The 22,335-nt window shown below is 62.0% G+C and overlaps 1 protein-coding gene and 1 pseudogene across 2 annotated transcripts; both read left to right on the top strand.

Annotated features, from left to right (window-relative positions):
• The first annotated feature begins 10,870 nt into the window (after positions 1-10,870).
• LOC145713017 (epididymal-specific lipocalin-6-like) lies at positions 10,871-17,105 on the top strand (annotated as a pseudogene).
• LOC145713092 (epididymal-specific lipocalin-10-like) lies at positions 16,924-21,160 on the top strand. Of its 2 annotated transcripts, none has more exons than XM_081791078.1 (5): positions 16,924-17,252; positions 17,910-18,049; positions 18,365-18,475; positions 18,685-18,794; positions 19,788-21,160. In XM_081791078.1, exons 1-5 carry the CDS (start codon positions 17,142-17,144, stop codon positions 20,003-20,005), a joined length of 690 nt encoding a protein of 229 aa, XP_081647204.1. In that variant the 5' UTR covers positions 16,924-17,141; the 3' UTR covers positions 20,006-21,160. The 2 variants fall into 2 exon arrangements, with proteins under 2 accessions (XP_081647204.1, XP_081647203.1); XM_081791077.1 differs by having other exon boundaries at positions 18,365-18,435; positions 18,687-18,794; positions 19,788-21,159.
• The last annotated feature ends 1,175 nt before the right edge of the window (positions 21,161-22,335 follow it).

Below are 22,335 nucleotides of genomic sequence, written 5' to 3'. Positions count from 1 at the left end.
GGGCTCTGTGCCTCCTCCCTGGAGACCTCCGCGGGGAGAGGGACCCCTCATTCATTTCCCCACCTGGAGGGCAGGGCCCCCATCGGCTCGGTGCTGCGCCGGCCGGATGTACCCGGCCGTCAGGACGTTTCCTCACTGTCCCAAGGCTGATCTGAAAGAGCCAGAAAGAGAAAGCTGTTCTGAGCCCGTGGGGCCTGGGCCCAGCATGCCCCTCGGGCTTGGGGCTGTGGTCCCGAGCCGCCTCATGGGGGTGGGGGGCCTCCTCCCTCCTCCTCTCGGGGACCCCAGGCGGGCCCACCGTGGGGCCGTGGGTGTCCCCGGGAGCTTGCGCAACACCGTCCCGATATAAACCCAGGTGCCTGGGCAGCAGAGGTTCCGTGAGCCGCGATGGACGCGGGGCTGCTGAGTGTCATCCTGGGCACTGTCCTAGTGCGGGTGGAGACGGCCGCGCAGGACCTCAGTCTACACAAGGTGGCTCTTCTGTCTTATGTGGACAGGTCGGGCAGGGAGGGGCCTGCGTGTCCGGCTCCGTTGGCCCCGCTTCCGTCCCTCCAGCCCCCAGCCGATGCCACAGCAGCCACCCTGGGGGCCCCGGGGCCCACCCAGGTTGCTGAGGGCACGAGCCTCTCCTGGAGACGGGGTGTGAGAGGCAAGGACCCAGGGACCGGCAGGGCCAGAGCCCTCCCTGAGTGTTTCCTGTGAGCAGGCCGGCTGGCCCTGCGGGGTCTCCAGGGACCGGGGCTCAGCGTGGTCACCTCCTGCTCCCGGATCGGTGGGGTCGCCCCCACCCTCCATGGCACCACACCCCGTGGCGCCCAGAAGAGGCTTTCCCAGCGTGGGGCCTTTGGTTCCCGTCTAGATGCTTCTTCGCCAGTCTGTGTTGGCTGCTGAGTCAGGAGCACACCAGAAGGCCCAGAGATGACAGACGTTGGGGACACGAATTCTTTTCTCTTGCAAAACGATCAGTTTCTGAGTTTCAGATGGAAGTTCTGGGCTCCGGGCGGGTGTCCGAAGGCAGAAGTCCCCTTCCCCAGCTGTGCCCTTCCTGCGGGGGGCGGTTGCTGGCTGCCCCCTCCTGTCTTTTGGGCTCCAGCCACCGCTGCCCCTGGCGCCCTGGCCCCAAGGACAGGGCATGGCCGTCTGATGGGCCGGAGGGGCTTGTCAGGAGGGTGGTGACCGTCGCTTTGCCACAAGGGCTTGTTGACCTTTCAGACCTGCCCAGGTGATGTGGGCCTGCTCCCTGACCCTGACCCCGCCCCTGCCCAGGTGGTGTGGGCTCTGTTCCCTTGGACGGGGCTCCGGCTTCTCTGTCTAGATTGTAGGATATTGGCGAGAAGCTGGTGTGGCCTCCAGCCAAAACCTGGCGCTAAAGACCCCAAAGAGGCTGGAGGCCTTGTTCCTGACCTTGAGTGGAGATGAGCTGACGGGGAAGGCTGCATACGACAGGTGAGGGGCCCCAGGGGGGTTCCCGGGAGCTCCGGCAGGAACAGGCACGTGAGGCCAGCCCCAGGCTGCACCGGCTGTAGCTGCGGGAGCGGGACGGTGTCCCTTTGGTGGACCGGTCCCCGCTGTGTCCAAAACACCAGACCTTGACCCGCTTCCCCAGCCCCACACCCCCAGGCTCCCACAGCTGCCACACGTCGATCTGCTCCTAGACCTGAAGATAAGCGTAGAGTTTTGAAAAAACCCCATTAACTGAAAAGAGAGAAAACAGTGCTAGGGCTCCTGGGGGTCACAGGCCCGGGGGGCAGAGGCTGGCAGGGCCCCGGCTCCGCCCCTCCACCACCCTCAGCCTGCCCCAGGCTCTCCTGGGTATGGATCCGCTGCTGGAGCCCTTTCTGAAGACGCGTTCCCCTCTCCGCACCCCTGTGACGGGCCCGGCAGAAAGAACGCAGGCTGGCCTTTCCCTGATGGGCCCTTTGCTCCCTTCCAGCTCAGGAAGTTGTGAGACAGAAAAAATAGTGGGCTCAGAAATAGATGTTTTGGGGAGATCCTGCTTTTCCTGGTAAGAAACGCTGCCCTGTTGTCACAGTTACCACCCCCTGGCCCTGCACGCCAGCTCTCCTCGGCCTTGCCGTTTCCTGCGCTGTTCCTCATGCTGTTCCCTGTGCTCCTCCTCATGCCCCAGACTCTCCCATTCTCTCAGCACAAACTGGGCCATCGTTCAAGGGCTGGGTCCCCCCGGCCCCCTGCCTGGTATTACTGGAGGGTCTGGTGCTGGGCAGGGACGGGATGGAGTCAGACCCTGCCCAATCCGGTGCACGCGGGCTCTCCTCCCCCCGCCCCCCAGGCCACAGGGAGACCCACGTGATAGGCACGGACTACGAGCAGGACGCCATTCTGAGGGTGTCCCTGCACTGGCAGGGCCAGGATTTCCATGTGCTCAAATACTTTAGTAAGCGCACCCCGCGGTGGGGGCTGGCCTCGCTCCCGCGTCCCGGAAACGGCCCAGCCCAGCCCCCTGGTGTCCCCACAGCTCGGACCCTCGAGGACGAGTACGGACCAGGCTTCTGGAGGTTCCGGGAGTTGACAACAGACATAGGGCTGTACCTGGTGGCCCGGCACTGTGAGCCCCAGGCCTTCCGGGCGGGGGTTGGGCTGGGGACCCCGAGGGTGGGATCCGGGGGCCAGTCCCACAGCACCTCACGCTCCCCTGTCCCGCAGGGAGGTGTGCCAAGCTCCTGAAGGAGGTGAGCCTCGCCCCCCGCTGCGCCGAGCCCCCAGGCTGAGTCTCCCGGCCTGACAGGGGCCCTGGGTCACTCTGGATCCACGCTGCCAATGGGGACCCTGGAGGCTGGGGGACTGAGGACAGGGCTGGGAGAGGGAAGGGGAGAGGCGGAGCCGGTACGTCCCACCCGGGTGGGGACACAGACCTCGTGTCTCAGGTTCCCACTGTGCTGGCCCATCCCCTGCCTGAGCCCCGAGAGGTGGGGGACTATCACCCTGCTTTGCAGGTAGAGAAACTGAGGCCCAGGGAGGCTGCTCACAGTCATGCAGCTAAGACACGGGCTCCCACCTGTGGCCCCAACCACTGCCCCGAGGCCCTGCCCTTCTGCGTCTCAGGAGCTGATCTAGAGGATCCCCTGACCCCAGGCCAGCATGGTCCGAGGCCCCGCCCGCCTGGCCTGCCTTGGCCCCAGGGGGCGGCTCGCACCCACTCCGAATAAACCCCATGCCAAGCCCACTGCCCTGAGTGTCTTTCTTGGGGAGGCGGGCCCGGGGGGTGACAGGTGGGTGCAGTGGGTGTGTGTCCCATGACTTCCCTGAAGCAGCAGCAAAGCTAAGTGTTGGGTGTTCTTTGTTCACCGTGAACGGTGGTGCGTGTAAACCACTCAGGTCCCGTCCCTGGCTGGACCTTTGCCCAGACAGGACTGGGCTGGGGGGCTGCCTCTGGGCAGGCTGGCTCCCCGTCTGTCCCGTGTTTCCTTCCCTGTGGGGCCCGGGGGCCGCACAGCTCAGATGCAGGGTGACAGCCCCCGGAACCTCCCCCCTTCCCGCCCTGAGGGTCTCACCTGGCCCTGCCCTGCTCGGGGCCCACGAGCCAGGCTGTCCGGGTGTGTGGGCCCCGCAACCATCCTCCCATCACCGTCCCACTCCCAGAGAGCCTGAGCGGCCCCGAGCCGGGCATCCTTGAGCTGAGCTGCTGGTTTAGTCTCTCAGATGAAAGGGGACCACACTGCATTTCTGCCTACATTCTCCCATGGCTCCCTCTTGCCCCACAGTCAGATCCCACAGGCATGCAGTCCAAAGTCCTCCAGTCAAGGCTGCTCTTCTGTCCACCTGCTGGCTTCCTCCCACCCTCCCCTGCGTGGTCAGCTCAGCCCTTTCAGTGTCCGGGTCCCCTCATGCACGCTCTCACCCCATGTCCTACACTGACTGATCGCCCCACTTCCTTTCCACCAGCGGGGGCTGAGACCACAGGGCAGACAGGGTTCCTGGTCAGGGCAGAGAAAGTGGGGAAGGTCTCAGCCCAGGATGCCCAAGGCTCCCAGGGAGCAGCCGCCTCACGGGTGAGGCCAAGCGGTGCTGGGGGGCTGGTGGGGACCAGCCCACCCCCAGCAGAAACCGCCCCCGCTCAGGCGTCCAGCACCCTCCACCAAGGCCTGCCTGGAGGGAGGCCTGCCCGAGGCGGGGGCCTGCCCGGGACCTGCCGGACCGAATCCCAAGCCAGGCTCCCGAAAGACCCATGTTGTTCGAAGCTGCCCCTGACAGATTAGAGGGGACAACTGGGACTTTCCACGCATCTGTCCGCCCGAAGCTCGTAGGGCTAGGTGGTCCGCGTGCCGGTGGGCTCACCGGCTCGGGCAGCCGCCCCAAGCTCCACGGGCCTGGAGGGGGGGCGGTGGGGCTCGGGGGAGCAACGCGACACCAAGAGTTTATCTCTCACACATCTGGAAGTTGGAAGCCCGAGACCCGGGTGCTGATGGGTTGGTCTCTGCTGAGAGCCCTCCTCCGGCCTGGAGCCCGTGGGCTTCCGGCTGTGCCCTCGCCAGGCCCCTGCCCCACACACCCCGGAGAGACCTCTGTGTCTTGCCTCCCTCCTCTCACAAGGGCGCCGGTCCTACCCTCACGACCTCCCTCCACCCCGTCACCCCCTCAGAGGCCCCGTCTCCAGGCACAGCCACAGTGAGGATTAAGGCTTCAACAGTTGCATTTCTGGGGACGCGATTCAGTCCCTAACGAAAGCCAGCAGGATGCAGAGGCTGCCTCTGGGTCCAGGGCCTCTGCACTGCGTCCTAAGCTCACACGCTGCCGGACGTACGAGGAAACAGAAAAGGACGGCTGAGCTACACACAACGAACAGGAGCGCTGCTGAATGTGACCCGGGGGCGCCTGGGCGGCTCGGTTGGTTGAGCATCTGACCGGCTCAGGTCACGATCTCACGGTTTGTGAGTTCGAGCCCCGCGTCGGGCTCTGTGCTGACAGCTCGAGCCTGGACCCTGCTTCGGAGTCTGTGTCTCCCTCTCTCTGCCCCTCCCCTGCTCATGCTCTGTCTCTCTCTGTCTCAAAAATAAATAAACATTAAAAAAATAAAATCAAAAGTGAGCCGGAGAAGATCCGTGGGCGGAACGAGAAGACAGGTGGAGAGCGGCCTGGTATGGACACAAAGGGACGAAAGGAAGGCAGGCTCAAGGGACTAACTCGCCGACGAGACGGCAGAATTAAACAGCTGGCTAACGAACCCAGAACGAACGAGCCAACGGGGCCGGGGCGCAGCGCGACGGAGGCCATCAGGAGAGCCAGGCGGGGACGCCAACGCCGCGTGGCACAGCAGCCGAGACGAAAGCTTGCCCGGACGGGCATAGGGGACCGCAGGGGACACAAGCCAGCGGCCGTGAGCCTGGGACACACCGGCACAGACTGTCCAAGCTGAGGAGCAGAGAATGACCGCCAGCGGCCGGGGTCGGGCGTGTGAAGTACTCCCAGGAAGAGCAGGGAGTGAAAACTGGGCAGAAAAAGATTTGAAGAAATAGAGGCGAAGATATGCCCAAACTTGACCGAACACATCCCGGGCGCAGGGAAGCCTAAGCAGGATGCAAGAAACCACCCCCAGGGACATCGTGCTCAAGTGGACACAGCGGCTTGGAGACGACGTTCACGGAGCCGCAGAGGAAAGGCGCTTCACAGACAGAGGCCGTGACAGCTGGCTTCTCGTGGCACAGGACGCAGGCACGTCTCTGAAACCAACTCGGAGTTCTGGGAAATAAAGCTATGCTTTGTAAATGTATTTTTAAAATTTATTCATTTATTCTTGGGGTTGGGGGCACGAGCAGGGGAGGGGCGGAAAGAGAGGGAGGGAGAGAACCCCAAGCTGACTCAGCGCAGAGCCCGACGCGGGGCTCAAACCCACGAACCGTGACATGATGACCTGAGCCGAAATCACGAGTCGGATGCTTAGCCGACTGAGCCCCCGGGAGCCCCAATAAAGCTACGCTTCGAGAAATCAACGTGGAGGGAATTTGTCCCTCGTTTACCTGCGGCACAATAAATTACTGCTAGCATGTTCCTCAGGCAGAGGGAAATTGCGGGCGACGCCCCCCGAGGTCCGCGGGGAGGACGGCGGCGCAGGGGACGCCGGGAGAGCGCGCTCAACGGAGACAGAGGGTCAGTGACCTCTCGTGATCGCAAGACTTCGCTTCTCCGCCACGTGTTTCTTGCCTGTCAGTACGGACCCGGGAACGCTCCCTTCTTTCCTCTAGAGGCGCAAACCCGTCCAGATCTGTCCAGTGGGGGCTCCTCCCGGACAGCCGCTGAGTCCTTTTGACACACTTCCCTGATTCCTCAAACACGCGTTTACTGGAAACACTCCAAGTCCTCTCCTGTTGTCCGTGACCCCACCCTGGAGTCATCCCCCCACGGAGCCGGCTCCTTCTTGCAGAGAGCGGTGTTGAGAAAGCAAGATCCGAGAGCCAGGTGCCCCCCGCTCCCTCCTCACTGGGCTGGCATGGGCTTGGCCTCGGCAGAGAGATGCCCCCCGCTTTCCAACCCTGAGAAGACCGCCGCCCTCTGACGCATCCCGGAGCGCACAGAAAGCCTTTCGGGCTTGCTCCCCCAAACCGCCGCGAAGGACGAGCCTCAGAAAATCCAGAACTCAGGGTTTGTTTGGGCTTCCTTCACTCTTTAGCCTGAGAATATACAGAAAAAATCAGGGCTGATTCCGCTGACCCCGTTCGGGTGTTACGTCATTCGTCTATTATACAGTTTGATTCCTTTTTAAAATTTTTAAATGTTTATTTTTGACAGAGAGAGACAGATGGAGTGCGAGATGGGGAGGGGCAGAGACAGAGAGGGAGACACGGAATCTGCAGCCGGCTCCGGGATCCGAGCCGTCAGCGCGGAGCCCCACGCGGGGCTCGAACCCACGAACCGCGAGATCATGACCTGAGCTGAAGTCGGACGCTCAACTGCCGGAGCCTCCCAGGCGCCCCTGTGCGGTTGGATTCCACTCGTTTGCTTTTGATGTAATGGGTTACCCAGATCCCAAAGTCAAAGCGACACCAAGGAGGCATGCAGGGGGAGGGGGGTGTAACTTCCTCCCCCGCCCTACCTACCCTACCTGCCCCTGGGGGGGACCGCAGTCCTTAGACTCCGATTTCTCCGTTCTGGGTTTCTTCTGGCAGAAGGAGGCAGACACACACGTTTTGAGTCTCACCCGCCCGCTTCGCGTGCCCTTTGGCACTTTGTTCTTTCACTTGACTGTACACCCGCGTGTCACGTCACCCGACACCAGTTCACGGAGCCTTCCCACTGCGTGCGTCGCCGCGTAGGGCTCCGCTGCGGGCACACCGTCTTTGCGCCAACCAAGCTCCCATGCGTGGCCATTTAGGTGGCTTCCAACGGCTTTCCGTTAGAAACCGTGCTTCGGTGAGTGAGCACCGCGTACATCCATTTTTTTGTGTCGTGGCAGGCGATTCTTTAGGGTAAGTTCCTGAGCGCGGTTCTAGAACAGAAGATAAATGGGTTTTGTTAGATGTCGCCACGTTTCCCCGTATAGGAATTGTACCCTTTTGTGGTCTGAGCAGCGAGCGTGGCATGCTCGGGGCCCCACGGCCTGGCCAGGGAGCGTGTGGTGGGGCCAAGCTCTTCGATTTTTCGCCAGGTGATAGGTGATAAACAGTTATCGGTGTTGTTTTTATTTGCGCGTCTCCCATGGTGAATGAGAATGGAGACCGTCTCCATTCACCGGCGCTGCCCTCACGAAGGACCACAGCCCTAAACATCAGAGGTGGATTCTGTCCCAGCTCTGGAGACTGGAGTCTGAGATGCAGGTGTGGCTGGGTTGTGTCCTCCTGAGGCCTCTCTCACGGCCATCTCCTCCCCGTGTCCCCACACGGTCTCCCCTGTGTGGTGTCTGTGTCTTAATCTCTTCTCATAAGGACCCCAGTTACGTTTAACCTGTATGACCTCGTTTTGATTTAATCCCTCTTCAAAGGCTCCATCTCTAAATAGTGCTGCATTCTGAGGCGTCGGGGTCAGGACTTAAGCAGAGAAATTTGGGGGGGACACAATTCATAGCAAACATCTTTTTGTATGTTTAGGCATCACTTTAATTTTTTTTGCATGAATTATCTGGTTATGTCATTTGTCCATTTTTCTGATGAGTTTTTGGCCCTTTTTTCTTTAATTTTTAACTATTTATTTTTGAGAGAGAGAGAGAGAGTGAGTGGGGGAGTGGCAGAGAGAGAGAGAGGGAGAGAGAGAGTCCCAAGCAGGCTCCACGCTGCCAGTGCAGAGCCCAATGTGGGGCTTGAACTCAGGAACTGTGAGATCCTGACCTGAGCTGAAGTCGGACACTTAACTGACTGAGCCACTCAGGTGCCCTTTTTCTTTAATTTTTAAAAGTTCCTTATAGAGCATGGCTATGAGCCCTTTCATGTGATATATGTTGGAAATACTTTCTCCAGATCTGTCATTCATCTTTTGACTTTGTTTGTGGCTTGTTTTTGCTATAAAAAAGTTTAAAAAATACAGACGGGTTATTTATCAATACTTTTTTTTAAAAATTACATCTGGATTTTGATGCAAGTTAGTGTGGCCTATGGGTTTGTAATGGCTTGATTTGCCTCAGCTGCAAGGCGTTTCCCAGAATTCCCAGAAGGCGACAGCCTTACAGGGCTTATGGAATGAGCTCCCACAGCGACATGGGGTCAAACTCCTGCCCTAAATCCCTTTTTTGTGAATTCATATGCCTCCTGGTGGTTCTGCTTTTAGGAGTGAACTGATGCAATTAGAAAGCCGTTTCCTACATCCATGTGATAGGGAAATTCACCAATGATTTCATTCATTACTCATGTGGTTCTATTTCCACATTTAGTGTCAGATCTCTGATCCATTTGGTGTTTACTCTCACGCATGAGGCGAATATGCTTCATTTTAATCTTCTTCCAGATGGATATTCAGTTGCCCTGACAGCATTTATTTACAAAAACCGATTTTTTCCTGGGATTTGAGACATCTCCTTTGCAGCACAACGTGTTCAATCTGGCTCAGGAGAGCCTACTGTATAATATTTTCTCCCTAAATCTGCATTCCGTAAGATCATTTCGGGTTACCCAGATGTCTTTTCATCTCTACCATGTTTTATGGTTTCCAGCTACGTTACGAGAATTTAAAGAACACGGTGTAATTTCAAATGTGGCTCTTATCTTGTTAAGCCAGGTGTTCGTAGCCGTTCTCACAATCCGTGTGGTTCCAATGTGTGTGTCGGCCCCCAGCATTCCTGTTGGCATCCTGACCCCCAACATGATGGCGCTGGGAGGTGGGGTCTGGAAGGTGACAAGGTCATGGGGGGTGGAGTGCCCACGAGGGGAATCGGCGCAGCCGGAGCCCCCCACGTCCCCCCGCCGTGAGGACAATGAGACGCCCTTGTCCATCCTGCAGGCACAGCTGACTGGAACACCCGGCGTCCAGAACTGGGAGAAATCAGTGTCTGTTGCGCGTAAGCCGCCTGGTGTGCGGTTTTGTGATGCCAGCCCCGGGGCACTAAGGGAGGCCGCCTGGGGTCCCAATGCAGGAAGCGTCGTGGGGCTTCTGTTACCTCTTTCTTCTGCTGTGTTTCTCTCCGTTCACCTTAGTCTCCCCGGATGTTTTGTCAGGAATCTCTATGTGAAAAAACAGCAAATAGGATTACTCTGAAGAGTAGGGTGATATTTTTGTCCTTGTGAGTCATCTCCAGCTGCGAGGCGTTGGGGAAGCTGGCAGTCAGGGGCCATCCTAATCCACGTTCGAGGCCCGACACTCCCCGGGCTCCGGGGCAGTGGGAGCTTAGCTGCACGTTTGTGCCGGGGCTGGCTGGTTTACCTGTGTCCAACTTCCCCACGGGGCTCACCAAGGGCCGGGTGGCGGCTCATCGGGGGTCAGTCCTTAGACCTGGTGAGACACGTGGCTTTATCTTTCCTTCACCTTCCGCATCTCGCTTGTTTTTGTGTTGTTAGAACCCTTGGAAGCCGACTGGCAAAGCCATTGGAAATGTAGTCTGCCCATTCCACCCCCACCCCCCGGGGAAGGATCCTGCCGGCCGCCTCCCCTTGGATTTCAGGGGCTCAGACGGATCCTGCCAAGCCCTCTGCCCTCTGCTCCCAGGTAGGGGCTCAGATGACCCAGAGGTGAGAAACCCAGGCCCACAGGGAACTCTCACGGAAACTTGGGGGACGTGCAGCTCCTGGCCCGGGTCACGGAGTACAGAGGTGGGGGGCAGCAGGCCAAGCCTGGCCGGAGAGTGGGGGAGTCCAGACAGGTGGAGCGGAGGGGCAGAAGGAACAGGACATTCCGGGCTGGCTGCTGACTGTGTGTGGGGGCAGGAGGCCAAGGCCAGGAGAGCAGAGTAATGGGTGGGCCAGGGGGGAGTGGGAGCTTTTTTTTTTTTTCTTCCTATTTTTAATGATTGAGACAAAAGATCTGAAGTGCAGCTTCTAGAAGAACTGTTTGTGCCTTCCCTTGGTCTTGACTTTGGCCTGCTGCCAGCCACGGTCAAAGACCAGGGTCTCTGGCCTTCCCAGACTGAGCAAGGGAGAGCGTTGAATCCCCAGTGGTGTCAGTGGTTAGACCGGGGTTAGGATGCCCATTCTGGAACCGCCCAACAGAAGCAGACAAAAGCAGGGATCGGCACGGCAGTGTTGACGCTCCCCGGGGCCCACTCCCCATTCTCCAGCGCATCGGGGCAGGGCACAGGGGCCACCACTGAATAATAATGCCACCCCCTCGAGAAATGTCACCACCTTGCAAGGAGACAGGCCAGCGTGGTGTCTTGGTGGTCAGTGGCCGCCCACAGTGACCCACGAAGAGACGTTTGAACGGGTTTACACGGGCCGGAGAGACTGCGCGGCCCCGGGCCCCACGGCAGGTGTGCTGGTGCACAGACTTCCGGAAGATGGGGAGCGTCCTGCTCACTGTTCTTCTGATGTCAGTCTCAGCGCCTTGCTCCCAGGCTGTGTGTCTGGGAAGGCTGGACCCGAGGCAGGTAACGGCCCATCTGTTGGTGCCAGTGCTGGCCTCGAGCCCCGTCAGTCCTAGGGGCCCAGGCCCCTCCTGTGGGGCCACAGTCTCTGGGTTACCCTCCCGGTGCCAGCCCAGACCGGCACCGGCTACGGGGGGACGGGTCAGCCTGAGTCAGGGGCCCTGGACTCCCAGACAAAGAGGACGCCTCAAGGGGCTGGGGGACCCGGCCCCCCTCACCTGCTCCTCTCCTACCAGCTTCTGGGGTCCTGGTACGTTCTCGCCGTGGCCTCCGGTGAGAAGGGCTTTGCGGTGGAGAAGGCCACGAAGGACATCGAGGGTGTCGTGGTGACCCTTACTGCAGAAAGCAGTCTGAAAATGCTGTCCTCCAGGCACAGGTGAGCGAGCTGTGCGCTGTGCGCCTGTGTCCCCGGAGAGCAGGTCTGGCGGGCCTCTGGGTGGGATCATGGTGGATGCGAGGGGCCTCTCGGGACAAGGCCCCCCCCTCAGCTGCCGCCTAAAGTGGGCTCGCGCGTGGTGTCTCGGAGCCGCTGGTAACCTTCCTCCCACACCCGCGTCTGCCTTCGGGAGCCGTGGGGCCCTGGGTCCCGCTGGGACGGGCCTGGCCGTGGGACGAGCAAGGACAGAGGAGGTCTGGGGTCCGATGGCGGCCCCGCTATGTTGGGTGAGCACACACGGTCACATGCGCCACGGTGTGGGCCACGAAGCCGCGTGGCTGGCTGTGTCCCGGTGAGGCTGGCGGAATCAGACATCCAAATCCAGAAACTAGGCGTCTGGAGAGCCTCAGGGTCTGTGAAAAGCCACCGGTGACGTAAGGGCCACGGGGGTGGACGTAAGGGCCACGGGGGTGGCCGCGGGGCTGGGTCGCCATTCCGGTGTCCGCTCTCTGGTGTGACTGGTTAGCAGCGCCCCCTGGTGCTGTGTCACCTGCACCTCTGGGGACCGCGGCCAGACGCTGGTTTGGAAAGACGGATGGTGCCGAGCCCCCCTCCCCACCAGGACTGCAAGTGGGTCCTCTTACATTGAATTGAACTGAAGTCATCTGTTGGCCTTCGGATAGGAAGTGCATTTGCATGGCTCAGAAATCAGAGTCCCCAAAGGCACTCAGAGCGGGTCCTTCCCACCTGCCCAGCCAGCCCGTCCCCTCCCTGCAGGTGACCCATGCTTGTGATTCGTGGCGGCTCCTCAGACACGGGCGGCCACATGCCAGCACACGTGTGTCACCGAGCCATGCACGCCGGGAACCTCTCCATATCTGTCCACACAGCCTCTGCTCTCTTTTATTTTATTTTATTTTATTTTTAATTTTTATTTTTTTTAAGTTTATTTATTTTTGAGACAGACAGAGACAGGGAGAGACAGAGCATGAATGGGGGAGGGGCAGAGAGAGGGAGACACAGAATCCGAAACAGGCTCCAGGCTCCGAGCTGTCAGCACAGAGCCCGACGCGGGGCTCGAGCCCACGAACCGCGAGATGACGACCTGGGCCGAAGTCGGACGCTTCACCGACCGAGCCACCCAGGCGCCCCACCTCTGCTCTCTTTTAGAACATTTCACCTTTTATTCTCTTCTGTCTTTACTGAATTTTTAAAAATTGTGGTAAGATAAATGCAGCACAGAAACGGCCGTCGTAACCACTTTCAAGGACGCAGTTCGGGGGCGTCGGGCACATTCACACTGTCGAGCAGCCGTCCCCGCTCCGTCCCCAGAACGTGTTCGTCTTCCCAGACTGGACTCTGTCCCGTTACACACGGACCCTCCCCTCCCCCAGCCCCACCCTCCCGCTCTCGGCGTCCGTGGCTCCGACTCCTCCAGGGCCTCCGGTGAGCGTCCACTCCTACAGGACGTGTCCCCCTGTGACGGGCTGGCGTCACTCAGCACGGTGCCCTCCAGGTTCGCCCACGTGGCAGCAGGTGCCGCGATTCCCCTCCTTTTTGAGGCTGACGTTCCCTGGTGTGGCCGGAGCACGTGGCCGCTTCCGCCTCTTGGTTTTGCAAACCACGCTGCCGTGAACGTGGGTGTGTACGTCTCCCTTCAGATCCTGCTTTCGGTTCTGGGCGCGCGCAGCGGCGGGACCGCGGGGTCACACGGCGATTCCATGTCACATTTTCGGAGGCACTCTGCTCTGTTTTTTTTTTTTTTTAAATACATGAAATTTATTGTCAAATTGGTTTCCATACAACACCCAGTGCTCATCCCAGCAGGTGCCCTCCTCGATACCCCTCACCCACCCTCCCCTCCCTCCCACCCCCCATCAACCCTCCGTTTGCTCTCAGTTTTTGAGATTCTCTTATGCTTTGGCCCTCTCCCACTCTAACCTCTTTTTTTTTTCCTTCCCCTCCCCCATGGGCTCCTGTTAAGTTTCTGCTGTTTTACAGCTGCCTATTGGTCCAGCAGGCTTTCTGCCAGCGCCCTGCTGCTGGGCAGACGGGGGTCTCCAATCTTTTGCAATTGGAAACACACTTTGGGGAGTGGGCCCAGGGGTCTACCCGAAGGATACATCTCTCGGAGTCCCCGTGTCTCCACATCACACGTGGCCGGTCCCCTGAACTGGCGCCTGCCCCGGGCACTCCCTTACTCTTTGTTCTTTGCCATCTGATGGGCAGCAGATGGCCCTGTGTCAGCTTTTATGCGTCTTCTGTAAGGACAAGGGCCAGGGGCATCCTGGGACATGTCAACGTGCCTTTTGTGCTTCCTCCCCAACACGGGGCTCAAACTCACAACCCTGAGATCAAGACCTGAGCCGAGATCAAGAGTCGGACGCTTAACCAACTGAGTCACCCAGGCGCCCCTGCCTGTTCGTATCTTTGGCATATTTTTCTGTTAGGTGTGTTTTTACCGGTTTGTAAGAACCCTTGAGTGTTCGGGATATTAGCCTCTCATCTGTGGTAAAAGTTAGTTGCAAATATATTTCCCAGTTTGTAATTTTTCTTATAACATTGAGACGGGTTGTTTCTGTTTGTTTTATTTTTTTAATTTTAATTTTTTAAAGTTTATTTACTTATTTTGAGAGGGAGAGAAATTGTGAGTGGGGAGGGTCAGAGAGAGGGAGAGAGAGAGGGAGAGAGAATCCCAAGCAGGTCCCACGCTGTCAGCACAGAGCCTGACACGGGGCTCGATCCCGCAAACCATGAGATTGTGACCTGAGCTGAAATCTGGAGTGGACCCTTAACCGCCTGAGCCCCCCGGCCGCCCCAAGACCAACTGCCTGTCTGTTGTGTCCGTTCACTTTAGGGACTGATTGGTCCTTGTGATGCTGGGGCTCCTCACCCAAAATTGCAGAGGGCCCAGCGTCTGTCTGAGGCTCATTTTGCGCCCTTTGTGCCCCCACCATCCTGGGGAGGGAGCTGATCTGCACTTGGCTCTCTTGTGGCTCATTCCTGAGCCAGGCTGGATTCACTGGAGAGCGAGGTTTCTGGGTAGCGGGGGCCGTCAGAGGAAGCCAGGATCCCCTCTGCGACACGCTGGCGGCAGGCCGGGCCCTGGCGGCAGGACCCTTGTGTCCAGTGGTCCCGACTCTGGACCCTGAGCTGAGGACGGACGGTCTCTTTTCCAGGCCGGAGAGGTGTGATGTGGGCACGGTGTTGCTGTGGAGACAGAACTCTGGATGGGAGTTTGAGAACCCCTGTAAGGCGACAGCCTCCGCGGTGTCCCACGGGGTGCGGGGCAGCGTGGGGATGGGCTCGCTCGCTTGGCCAGCACTGCGGGAAGGGGAGGGGATCGGTCACCCCCAGACTCCCTCTGTGGTGTGCAGGGGGGTGGCCCTCCGCCCCCGTGGGGACAGGACCGGGGAAGTGTGACCCCGGATGACCTGGGACAGGCCCTCGCCAGCTGGCCATCCGTCACCGGGGACCAGGGGACCACGGGGCTCTGGGGCTCTGAGCTTGCCTGGGGGCCTCTCGTGTCTCCCAGCCCTGGGCGTGTCAGACTACTGGGTGCTGGGCACCGACTTCAGGGACTATGCCGTCATCTTCACCCAGCTGGAGTTCAAGGACGAGGCCTTCAGCACCGGGAGCTATACAGTAAGTGGAGGAGACCCCGGGCCCGCCCACAAACTCCCTGCCGGCCGCAGCCACGCTGTGCGGGAAGCACATCGTCCCAGGGTCCGGGGCTAGAGAGAGGGGCCCGCCGCCTGGGCTGGCCCCTGTGCCCCCAGGGACCCGGCGCCTCGCCATGGCCCTCTCTGCCTGGGGCCCCATCCCTGCACTCCCCCTGCTGCAAGAGGGGCAGCTGGGGCGGGGGGCACAGGTGTGAGGGTCCCCTCCTGCCCCGCAGGTCGGACGGAGCTGGCCGGCCAGGAGGCCGTGCGTCTCTTCACCAGGTGGAGCAGGGGCCTGGGCTTCCTGTCCCAGCAGCAGGCCGCGCTGCAGCGGGACCGTGAGTGTCCCCCGGGGCCGCCCCCGTGCCCAAGAACCGGCTCACTTCCGCTGGTCTCGGGGAGCCTCCCGGCCTCAGTGAGTCAGGCAGGACTAGGGGGGGTGAGTTCTTCAAGGAGTCACCTGCTCCCTCCCCGAAGTCAGGCCGACAGGGGAGGCTCCGTCTCGGGTGAGGCTGTGGGCCCGACCTCACGGCTCCTCTTGTCCCCCCAGTCACCTGTGCGCACAAGGCCTTCCAGGTAAGCTGGCTTCCCGAGCATCACCCCGCGTCCTACACCCCAGTGCTCTGCAGCCATGAGGGGCCGGGGACCCGGGTGGAGGCAGACGCCCCTCGAACCTGGGGTCCTCCAGTGCTCTTCCTGGTTTTCAGTGAATGCTTCGCCTCCAGTGGGGACAGTGCCCACCGTGTCCAGGCGAGGCCGGCCAGGCGCTGGCAACCTGCTCAGCCACCCAGGTGCTGGGTGCTGGGTGCTGGGTGCTGGGCAGGTGCTCCCAGGGAATCTTGCTGCGTTTCCAAATAAAGCAATTCCACAAACTGCTATAGTTACCTCTCACTCGTGTGCTGGGCTGGGCTCGGTGTCGAGGGCGGACAGAGATGGACGGGGCGCCACTCTCGTGGGGCGCGGGCCGCACAGGGAGAGGATAGGGTGCGGTGGGCACACCTAGGGCTGAACCACACGGCACAGAGCCAGCTCGGGGACGAGAGGGCCGGCCTGCACTTGTGTCCCTCGGCAGAGTCCCTCTGGGTGGGGGGACCCGCGCACACGGGTCTTGGCTGGGGAGTGGGGGCTGGGCCGGGGGCAGCCGCTCCCCGGGGAGGGGTCACACAGCCCCGGGCCGATGGGAGGGTCGTCTGCCTGAGTGAGAGCAGGCCTGCGGTTCGAGTTCGGACAGGGTGCTGGGCCGACGAGGTGAGCACTGGTGTCCACTGGGGTGCCGGGCTGGGGCACCTCGGTGTCCGGGGCAGGGCTCTGGGGCAAGGCCAGGGGCCCAGGATTGCAGAGGCCTGGCCTGTGGGTCCTCCTGTGGTCCGGTGGGGCCCTGCCTGAGGTCTTGGCAGGAGCTGGGGTGGGGGCTGCCCATCCCTCACGGCGAGGTGGGGTGCACGCCAGGAAGGGGGCAGGTGGGCACATACAAGAGAGCTGCATGCACACGCACACGCACCCCATGTGCCTGTGCACGCACACCGGCTGCCCCCTCTGTCAGCACCTGCTCAGGACAGACCCCCCCCGTCAGCACCTGCTCAGGGCAGACCCCCCGTCAGCACCCACTCAGGGCAGACCCCCCGTCAGCACCCGCTCAGGGCAGACCCCCCCGTCAGCACCTGCTCAGGGCCGACCCCCCCGTCAGCACCTGCTCAGGGCAGACCCCCCGTCAGCACCTGCTCAGGGCGACCCTGCGGTCAGGTCCTCCTTCTCACACGCAGATAACCTTATGAAGTGACTCATAGTGACACCAGCTGGCTGTTGTCTCTCTTCCGGGGGTGGGGAGCTAGTGTGAGAGGCCCAGGGCTCCCACTGTGAGGAGGGACGGCTCCAGGGGACATGTGGTGACCTGAGGTCTGGGGGGAGTGACCTCGGGAACACGATGGCTTTGTCTGATGCCTCCCAGGCAGGCGGCACCGACCAGGCTGAGCACCTGGGCCGGCCCCCTGTGCCCGGGGCAGGAGAGGGCCCGCAGCCCCCCGGCCTCCCCATCGGCCCATCCCAGGCCGGCTCAAGGCTCCGGGTTGGTTGGACGGCCACGGCAGGGTCCGTGGGTGGGGAGATTTAAACTCAGTGCCCTGGTGGCCGAAGAAGGAGGCTGAAGATGGGACCGGGGAGGCTGGTGCCCACGCTGGTCCTGGCGCTTGTGCTGGCCATGGGGTCCCGGCCACAGGAACAGCCGCCCAGGGAGGCCCACAGCCTCAACTGGAACAAGGTAAAGCCATAGGCCTGCTGTCCCCCGAGCCAGGCACCCAGGCCGTGGGGGCCAGGGGTCGTCCGAGTGTGGGCACCTGGAAGATCGCTCCCTAAAAATCTTCCAAGGGCCTTCCCGGGGCCCTGGGCAGTGCCCCGAGGCTGGCAGGAGTCTCCGGCACAAGCCCCTGCCAGCCCAGTGGGACTGCCCCCCGGCGTCTCCCAGAGCAGCTGTCGGCCATGGGGGGTGGGTAGGGCGCAGGGCCCCAGGCAGGTGCACCCAGAGATCCTAGGTGGGCAGAGGTGGAATCAGCAGGACGTGTTCTGGAATGAGGAGATCGCTGGTAGGTGGAACCCTCCAGCGGGGGTGGCTGTGGGCACAGGCTGAGCGGGCTGTGGCGGTGCCTGGGACGGTGGGCTCGTGGCAGGAAATCAGAGGGATGGGGCCCCCCTGGAGGCCCCGCACGGGAAGAAAGTTACAGCACACGGTTCCCACTGCCCAGCCCCCACACCCCCGGACAGTCTGGCGTCTGCCCACCAGGGCCCCTAACCAGGGGCCGTGCAGGTCTGTGGGTGTTGGATGCGGGCTGGGTGTCTGGGAGGCATCCCTTGTCCGGTGGGTTCCGGGAGCCTGGCTGGGAGCCTGGGAAGGAGCGCCTTCCTCAGCACCTCTGCACAGTTTTCAGGGTTCTGGTACATTCTGGCTGTTGCCTCCGATGGCCAGGGGTTCTTGCCTGGCAGACACAGGAGGAAGCTGGGGGCATCCACGGTGAAGGTTCACAAAGTGGGCCAGCTGAAGGTGGTCCTGGCCTTTAGCCGGTGAGTGGAGCAGGGCGGGGGGCCCAGCACAGCGTCCCCAGAGCCCTGGCCACGGCAGCCTGGGGCATCATCCTGTCCGGGTGGGGGTGCCGGAGCCGGATCACCGGGAAAGCCTAGAGTGACGGTCCCCACAGCCCTGAAACCCATCACTTCCTGCCCCTAAAATTCAAAAGCCTGATTTTGGGAGAAGCCCCCACGCTACACGGGGTCACTCAGCAGGCACTGGGTGTTGGAAGTGTTTCCCTTAAGCTGTGGGACCGGTCCCGGTCCAAATTGGAAAATTCCAGAAATGGGCGTCCCGCCTTGTCCCCCTAGGTCACAGGGGTGCCAGGCATACACGTTAATTCTTCGGAAAGATGGGAAGAAGGCGGTGTTCAGGAACACACGTGCGTATGATAGCCCGGGGCCGGGAGAGGGAGGCCTGGGGTGGCAGTGCCCCCCCGGCTTCGTCACCCAGACGCGGGACAGGGTGCCTCTGCCGGCGCCGTCCCCGGCCGCCCCTCTGTCCTGGGGAACGTGGGGGGGGGGCGGGATGGGCGCCAGGCACACGGGGCGGTCAGGCGGGCCGTGGCCCCGGGGGGAGCAGGGGGCTTTCGACCCCTCCCGCACGCCCCTGCCTTGCTTCTCTCCCGCCCAGTGAAGGGGGTGGAGGGTTTCCACGTGCTGTCCACGGACTACAGCTTCGGCGTGGTCTACCTGCGCCTGGGCCGCGCCGGCCGGACCGCCAAGATGCTACTGTTCTTAAGTGAGTGACATCTGGGGGAGGGGGTGTGCGGGGGCAGGTAAGGGGGGGGCGCAGGGGCACAGGCTCAGAGGGAAGCCTCTGCCGCAGCTCGGGCTCCGCGACAGGGCACCCGCGACCGACACCGATCCTCATGGCTCAGGGCGCGGACCCGATGGAGGGCCGGGGTCCGCAGGCGGCCGCCGTCTCGCCGCGTCAGGTTTTGGGGAGGGGGCTCCGGTCCCTTCCTCTTCTTACCAGGGCACTGATCCTGTCGCGGGGACCCCAGCTAACCCTGCGCACCGCCGGAGGCCCCGACCCCTCGCACCATCACACTGGGGCTTTGGTGTATGAATCTGGGAGGACACGGGCAGTCCATACTTTGGGTCGCAGCCCTTGCAGGGTAGGCTGGCGGCAGGTGGCAGGGGGCAGGTGGGTGGGCGGAGCCTGGAGACCACGTGGGCAGGTCTCTGAGGTGGCTGCTGCAGGGGTGAGTGGGGGAGGCCAGTGCAGGGGGGAGCCCGGAGGAGGAGAGGCCAGGCGTGGGGCTGGCCATCCACGGGAAGCTCAGGCCCTGGCGCTGAGGGCAGGATGGGGGGAGTTGGGGGCAGGGCAGGTGGAGGTGGTGAAGGGAAGGCAGACGGGGAGAGGTTCTGTGCCGGGTGGGGGCGGTATGGAAGGGAGTGGGGTCGGGAAAGGACCCCTCCAGGCACGGGGCACGCGGGGCATGCAGGGCACGCACGGGGGGGAGGCGGGGGGGGAAGGGCTGCAGCCAGAGGGGTTGGGTGAGCAGACGGGGCTGCCCGAGCCGGTCTCCAGGGCCTCGCTGGGGACACCCGCCCGCCTCGGGGCACAGAGGGGACAGAAGGACATTTCCCCATCACCTGTCTGCTGCGCCTCCCGTGGCAGCGCCCTCGCGTCTCTGTCCTGCGAGGGCCTGGAGGTGTCCGTGGGGGTCGGGGTGCAGCCCATGCGGCCAGAACTGGTAACTGACGTGACTGTGCTTCCCGACCGCAGGCAGACGGAACACGTCCAGCTTCCCGAGCATGAAAAGATTCGTAGACATATGTGAGACTTTGGAGCTCGCCGATGGTGTGACCGTTCTTCCGAAAGACGGTAACACGTGGTCGAGAGCCCTCCCCCCCCCCCCCCCCCCACTGTCCAGGTCCGCCCCATGCCTGGCCCGGTCCGCCCTGTTAGGGTCGGCTCACCAGGGGCAGAGAGAGGAGGGGTGACAGCGGTCTCTTCCAAGCCCCGTGGGAGGTGCTCCCCTTCCACGGCCCTGTCCTGCATCAGCACCAGGCTCGTCCTGCCGACGGGCGTGGGCGGGGGGCACCGGGCAGCCCGTCTGGTCTGGGCTCTGTGGCCGTGGCTGGACGACCCGGGCAGTGTCCCACACCAGCACACGAGAAACCGGGGAGAGAAAGGGAACGCTCGTGGGCAGACCGGCCCCCACCGGGCAGCGCCCCCTCAGTGCCCCTCTGCCTCCACGGCCTCCTGTGCGCACACCATCCTGCCCTGAGGGCCACCACCGTTACTTTGGGGACCGCTCGTGGCCCTCCGAGACCCCAGGAGCGTTCTTCGCGATTCCGGGAGTTCGCACGCTGAGAGGTGTTTGGGGACCCCGGGCCGCTGATGGGGTGAAGTCCAAGGGCCGTGGCTCTAGCCCAAGAGGGATCCTTGATGATCCTCAGGAGCTGGGGATAGGAGGGCACGTGCTGGCCGGCAGGGAGAGTCCAGTCCTGGCCCGTCAGCTCGTGCCCTCCAGGTTCCACGGCCGAGAGGGGCTGTCACCTCCTGTCTGCTGGGAAATAGACCTCGGACCGGTGCAGTGTAATCCTCGCCGCGTGTCTTCTCTGCAGTGAGTCTGCGCACCGCTCCCCGGGCTCCCCGACACCCCACACTTCCCCAGGAAGCCGCTCACTCCTTCGGGAAACACGTATAAGCACCTGTGACACGCCAGGCACGTGCTCGCTGCTGGCGAGAGGGCAGTGAGCAAAACAGGCAACAGCTTATTAGAATTTGGGGACTATCCGCCTCCGAGGGAGAGGGCCTCGAGCGTCCTAGATGCCTTCTGCACAGCTGCACAAGGACTACACACACCATAATTCTTCCAGACTCTTCACAAAGACGTTACCCTAATGAGGTGCCTGCGGGAAGAGCCCTTGACCACCTCACACTTTCTGTGCCAGTCTCCCGGCTCGGCTCGGCTGGGAGCCTCAGCCCCACGGTCACCCAGGAGGCCAGGGCTGCAGCCTCAGCGGAGGCTCGACTGGGGCAGGGTCCGCCTCCAAGACCGCGACCGGGCACGTGCTCTTGGCAGGATTCGGCCGGGACTGGGGGGGTCTCAGGACTTCTGTGTCTCAGCCCGGAGCCTCTGCAGGTTCTTGGCACTGGGCCTCCTGGGGCAGCTCATATTGTCTGCTCTTGCTTCGTCAGAGAGAGACACACACACAGACACACACACTGACACAGAGACAGAGAACGGACCCGGGAGAAAAGGAACCCGGAGAAACCACAGGCTTTCATGAGCCAGCTTGGAAGCGACACCCATCGTTATATTCTCTCCCTCAGAACCGGTCACACGGGCCTTCCACCGGGGAGGGGAGGGTTTGTCACAAGGATACAAGAGGCTGTGTTAGTAAAAGAGGGCACATGTCGGAGACAGAGACCTTTGTTTGTGCTGTGACACCACAGCCTGACGCCAGCAGGGACACGGCCGGTCCTCCCGTGGCCCAAACAGAAACCGGGAGATGCAGAAGGCCGGACGGTCACACCACAGAGGGGAGAGCATCCCTCACGACCCAGGGCCAGAAGATTCACAGGCCTCTGGGCCAAATAATGCTCCAAATCAGTGCATTCCCCGGGATGGAGGCCAGACCCGTCCCAGTCCAAGGGGAGGCGACCCCCATGGGAGCAGGCGTCAGAGATGCAGGGGGGTCCCGGGGTGGGACTCGGGCAAGTGAGACCCGAGGGAGGCAGCGCTGGTGGCCTTCAGATGGGCAGGTTTCTGGTCTGGGGACCGGCAGCCTAGGTGTCCACGTGAGGAAGCAGAGGCCCCAGCCGATCCCCAGCGAGAAGTCCTTGTCCTGCAGGGGACCTGCTGGCCCAGTACTGGGAGAGCCCACAGAGCCCAGGGTCGGCCCTTCCCCAGCCCCATGTGGGGCCCCAGGCAGGTTGGTCAGCTCTGCTCCCCTGAGATCAGTGAGGGGGGGCCTTCGGCGGGTGGTGAGATCCCCCAGGAGGAGGGACCCTGAGCCCCAGGACGCCAAGATGCAGGCCTCCGGGTAGGACAATCCAAAGTCAAGGAGATGGGCTTCCTGACCCAGCTCATCTTACTAGTGACCCAGGCTGTGCTATTAGCCTCGGTGTCCACATCTGTGACATGGGGACGTAACGGGCCTTCTAGATGGGTGGGCACATTCCCTGAGACATGAGGTGGAATCGTGGCCTGGTGCCTGGAGGACAAAAAGGGCCACCTGGAAGGCTGTCCCAGAGTCCCCCAGGGCACAGGATTCCGGAAGCCCCTCCTTGGCCCCTGCCTGCTCTCCCCCTTCTGAGAACA

This window comes from Panthera onca, chromosome D4, assembly GCF_046562875.1.
Source record: "Panthera onca isolate mPanOnc1 chromosome D4, mPanOnc1 haplotype 2, whole genome shotgun sequence".
NCBI lineage: Eukaryota > Metazoa > Chordata > Mammalia > Carnivora > Felidae > Panthera > Panthera onca.
This window is presented reverse-complemented; position numbering and strand designations above follow the sequence as displayed.

What these genes read in the sequence shown, in the direction of transcription:
- LOC145713092 (XM_081791078.1), top strand. Translation starts at nt 17,142, where the DNA reads ATGGGACCGGGGAGGCTGGTGCCCACGCTGGTCCTGGCGCTTGTGCTG. An exon ending in ACAGCCTCAACTGGAACAAG is followed by an intron (nt 17,253 to 17,909) that starts GTAAAGCCATAG and finishes ACCTCTGCACAG; the next exon opens with TTTTCAGGGTTCTGGTACAT. An exon ending in CCGGGAGAGGGAGGCCTGGG is followed by an intron (nt 18,476 to 18,684) that starts GTGGCAGTGCCC and finishes TCTCTCCCGCCC; the next exon opens with AGTGAAGGGGGTGGAGGGTT.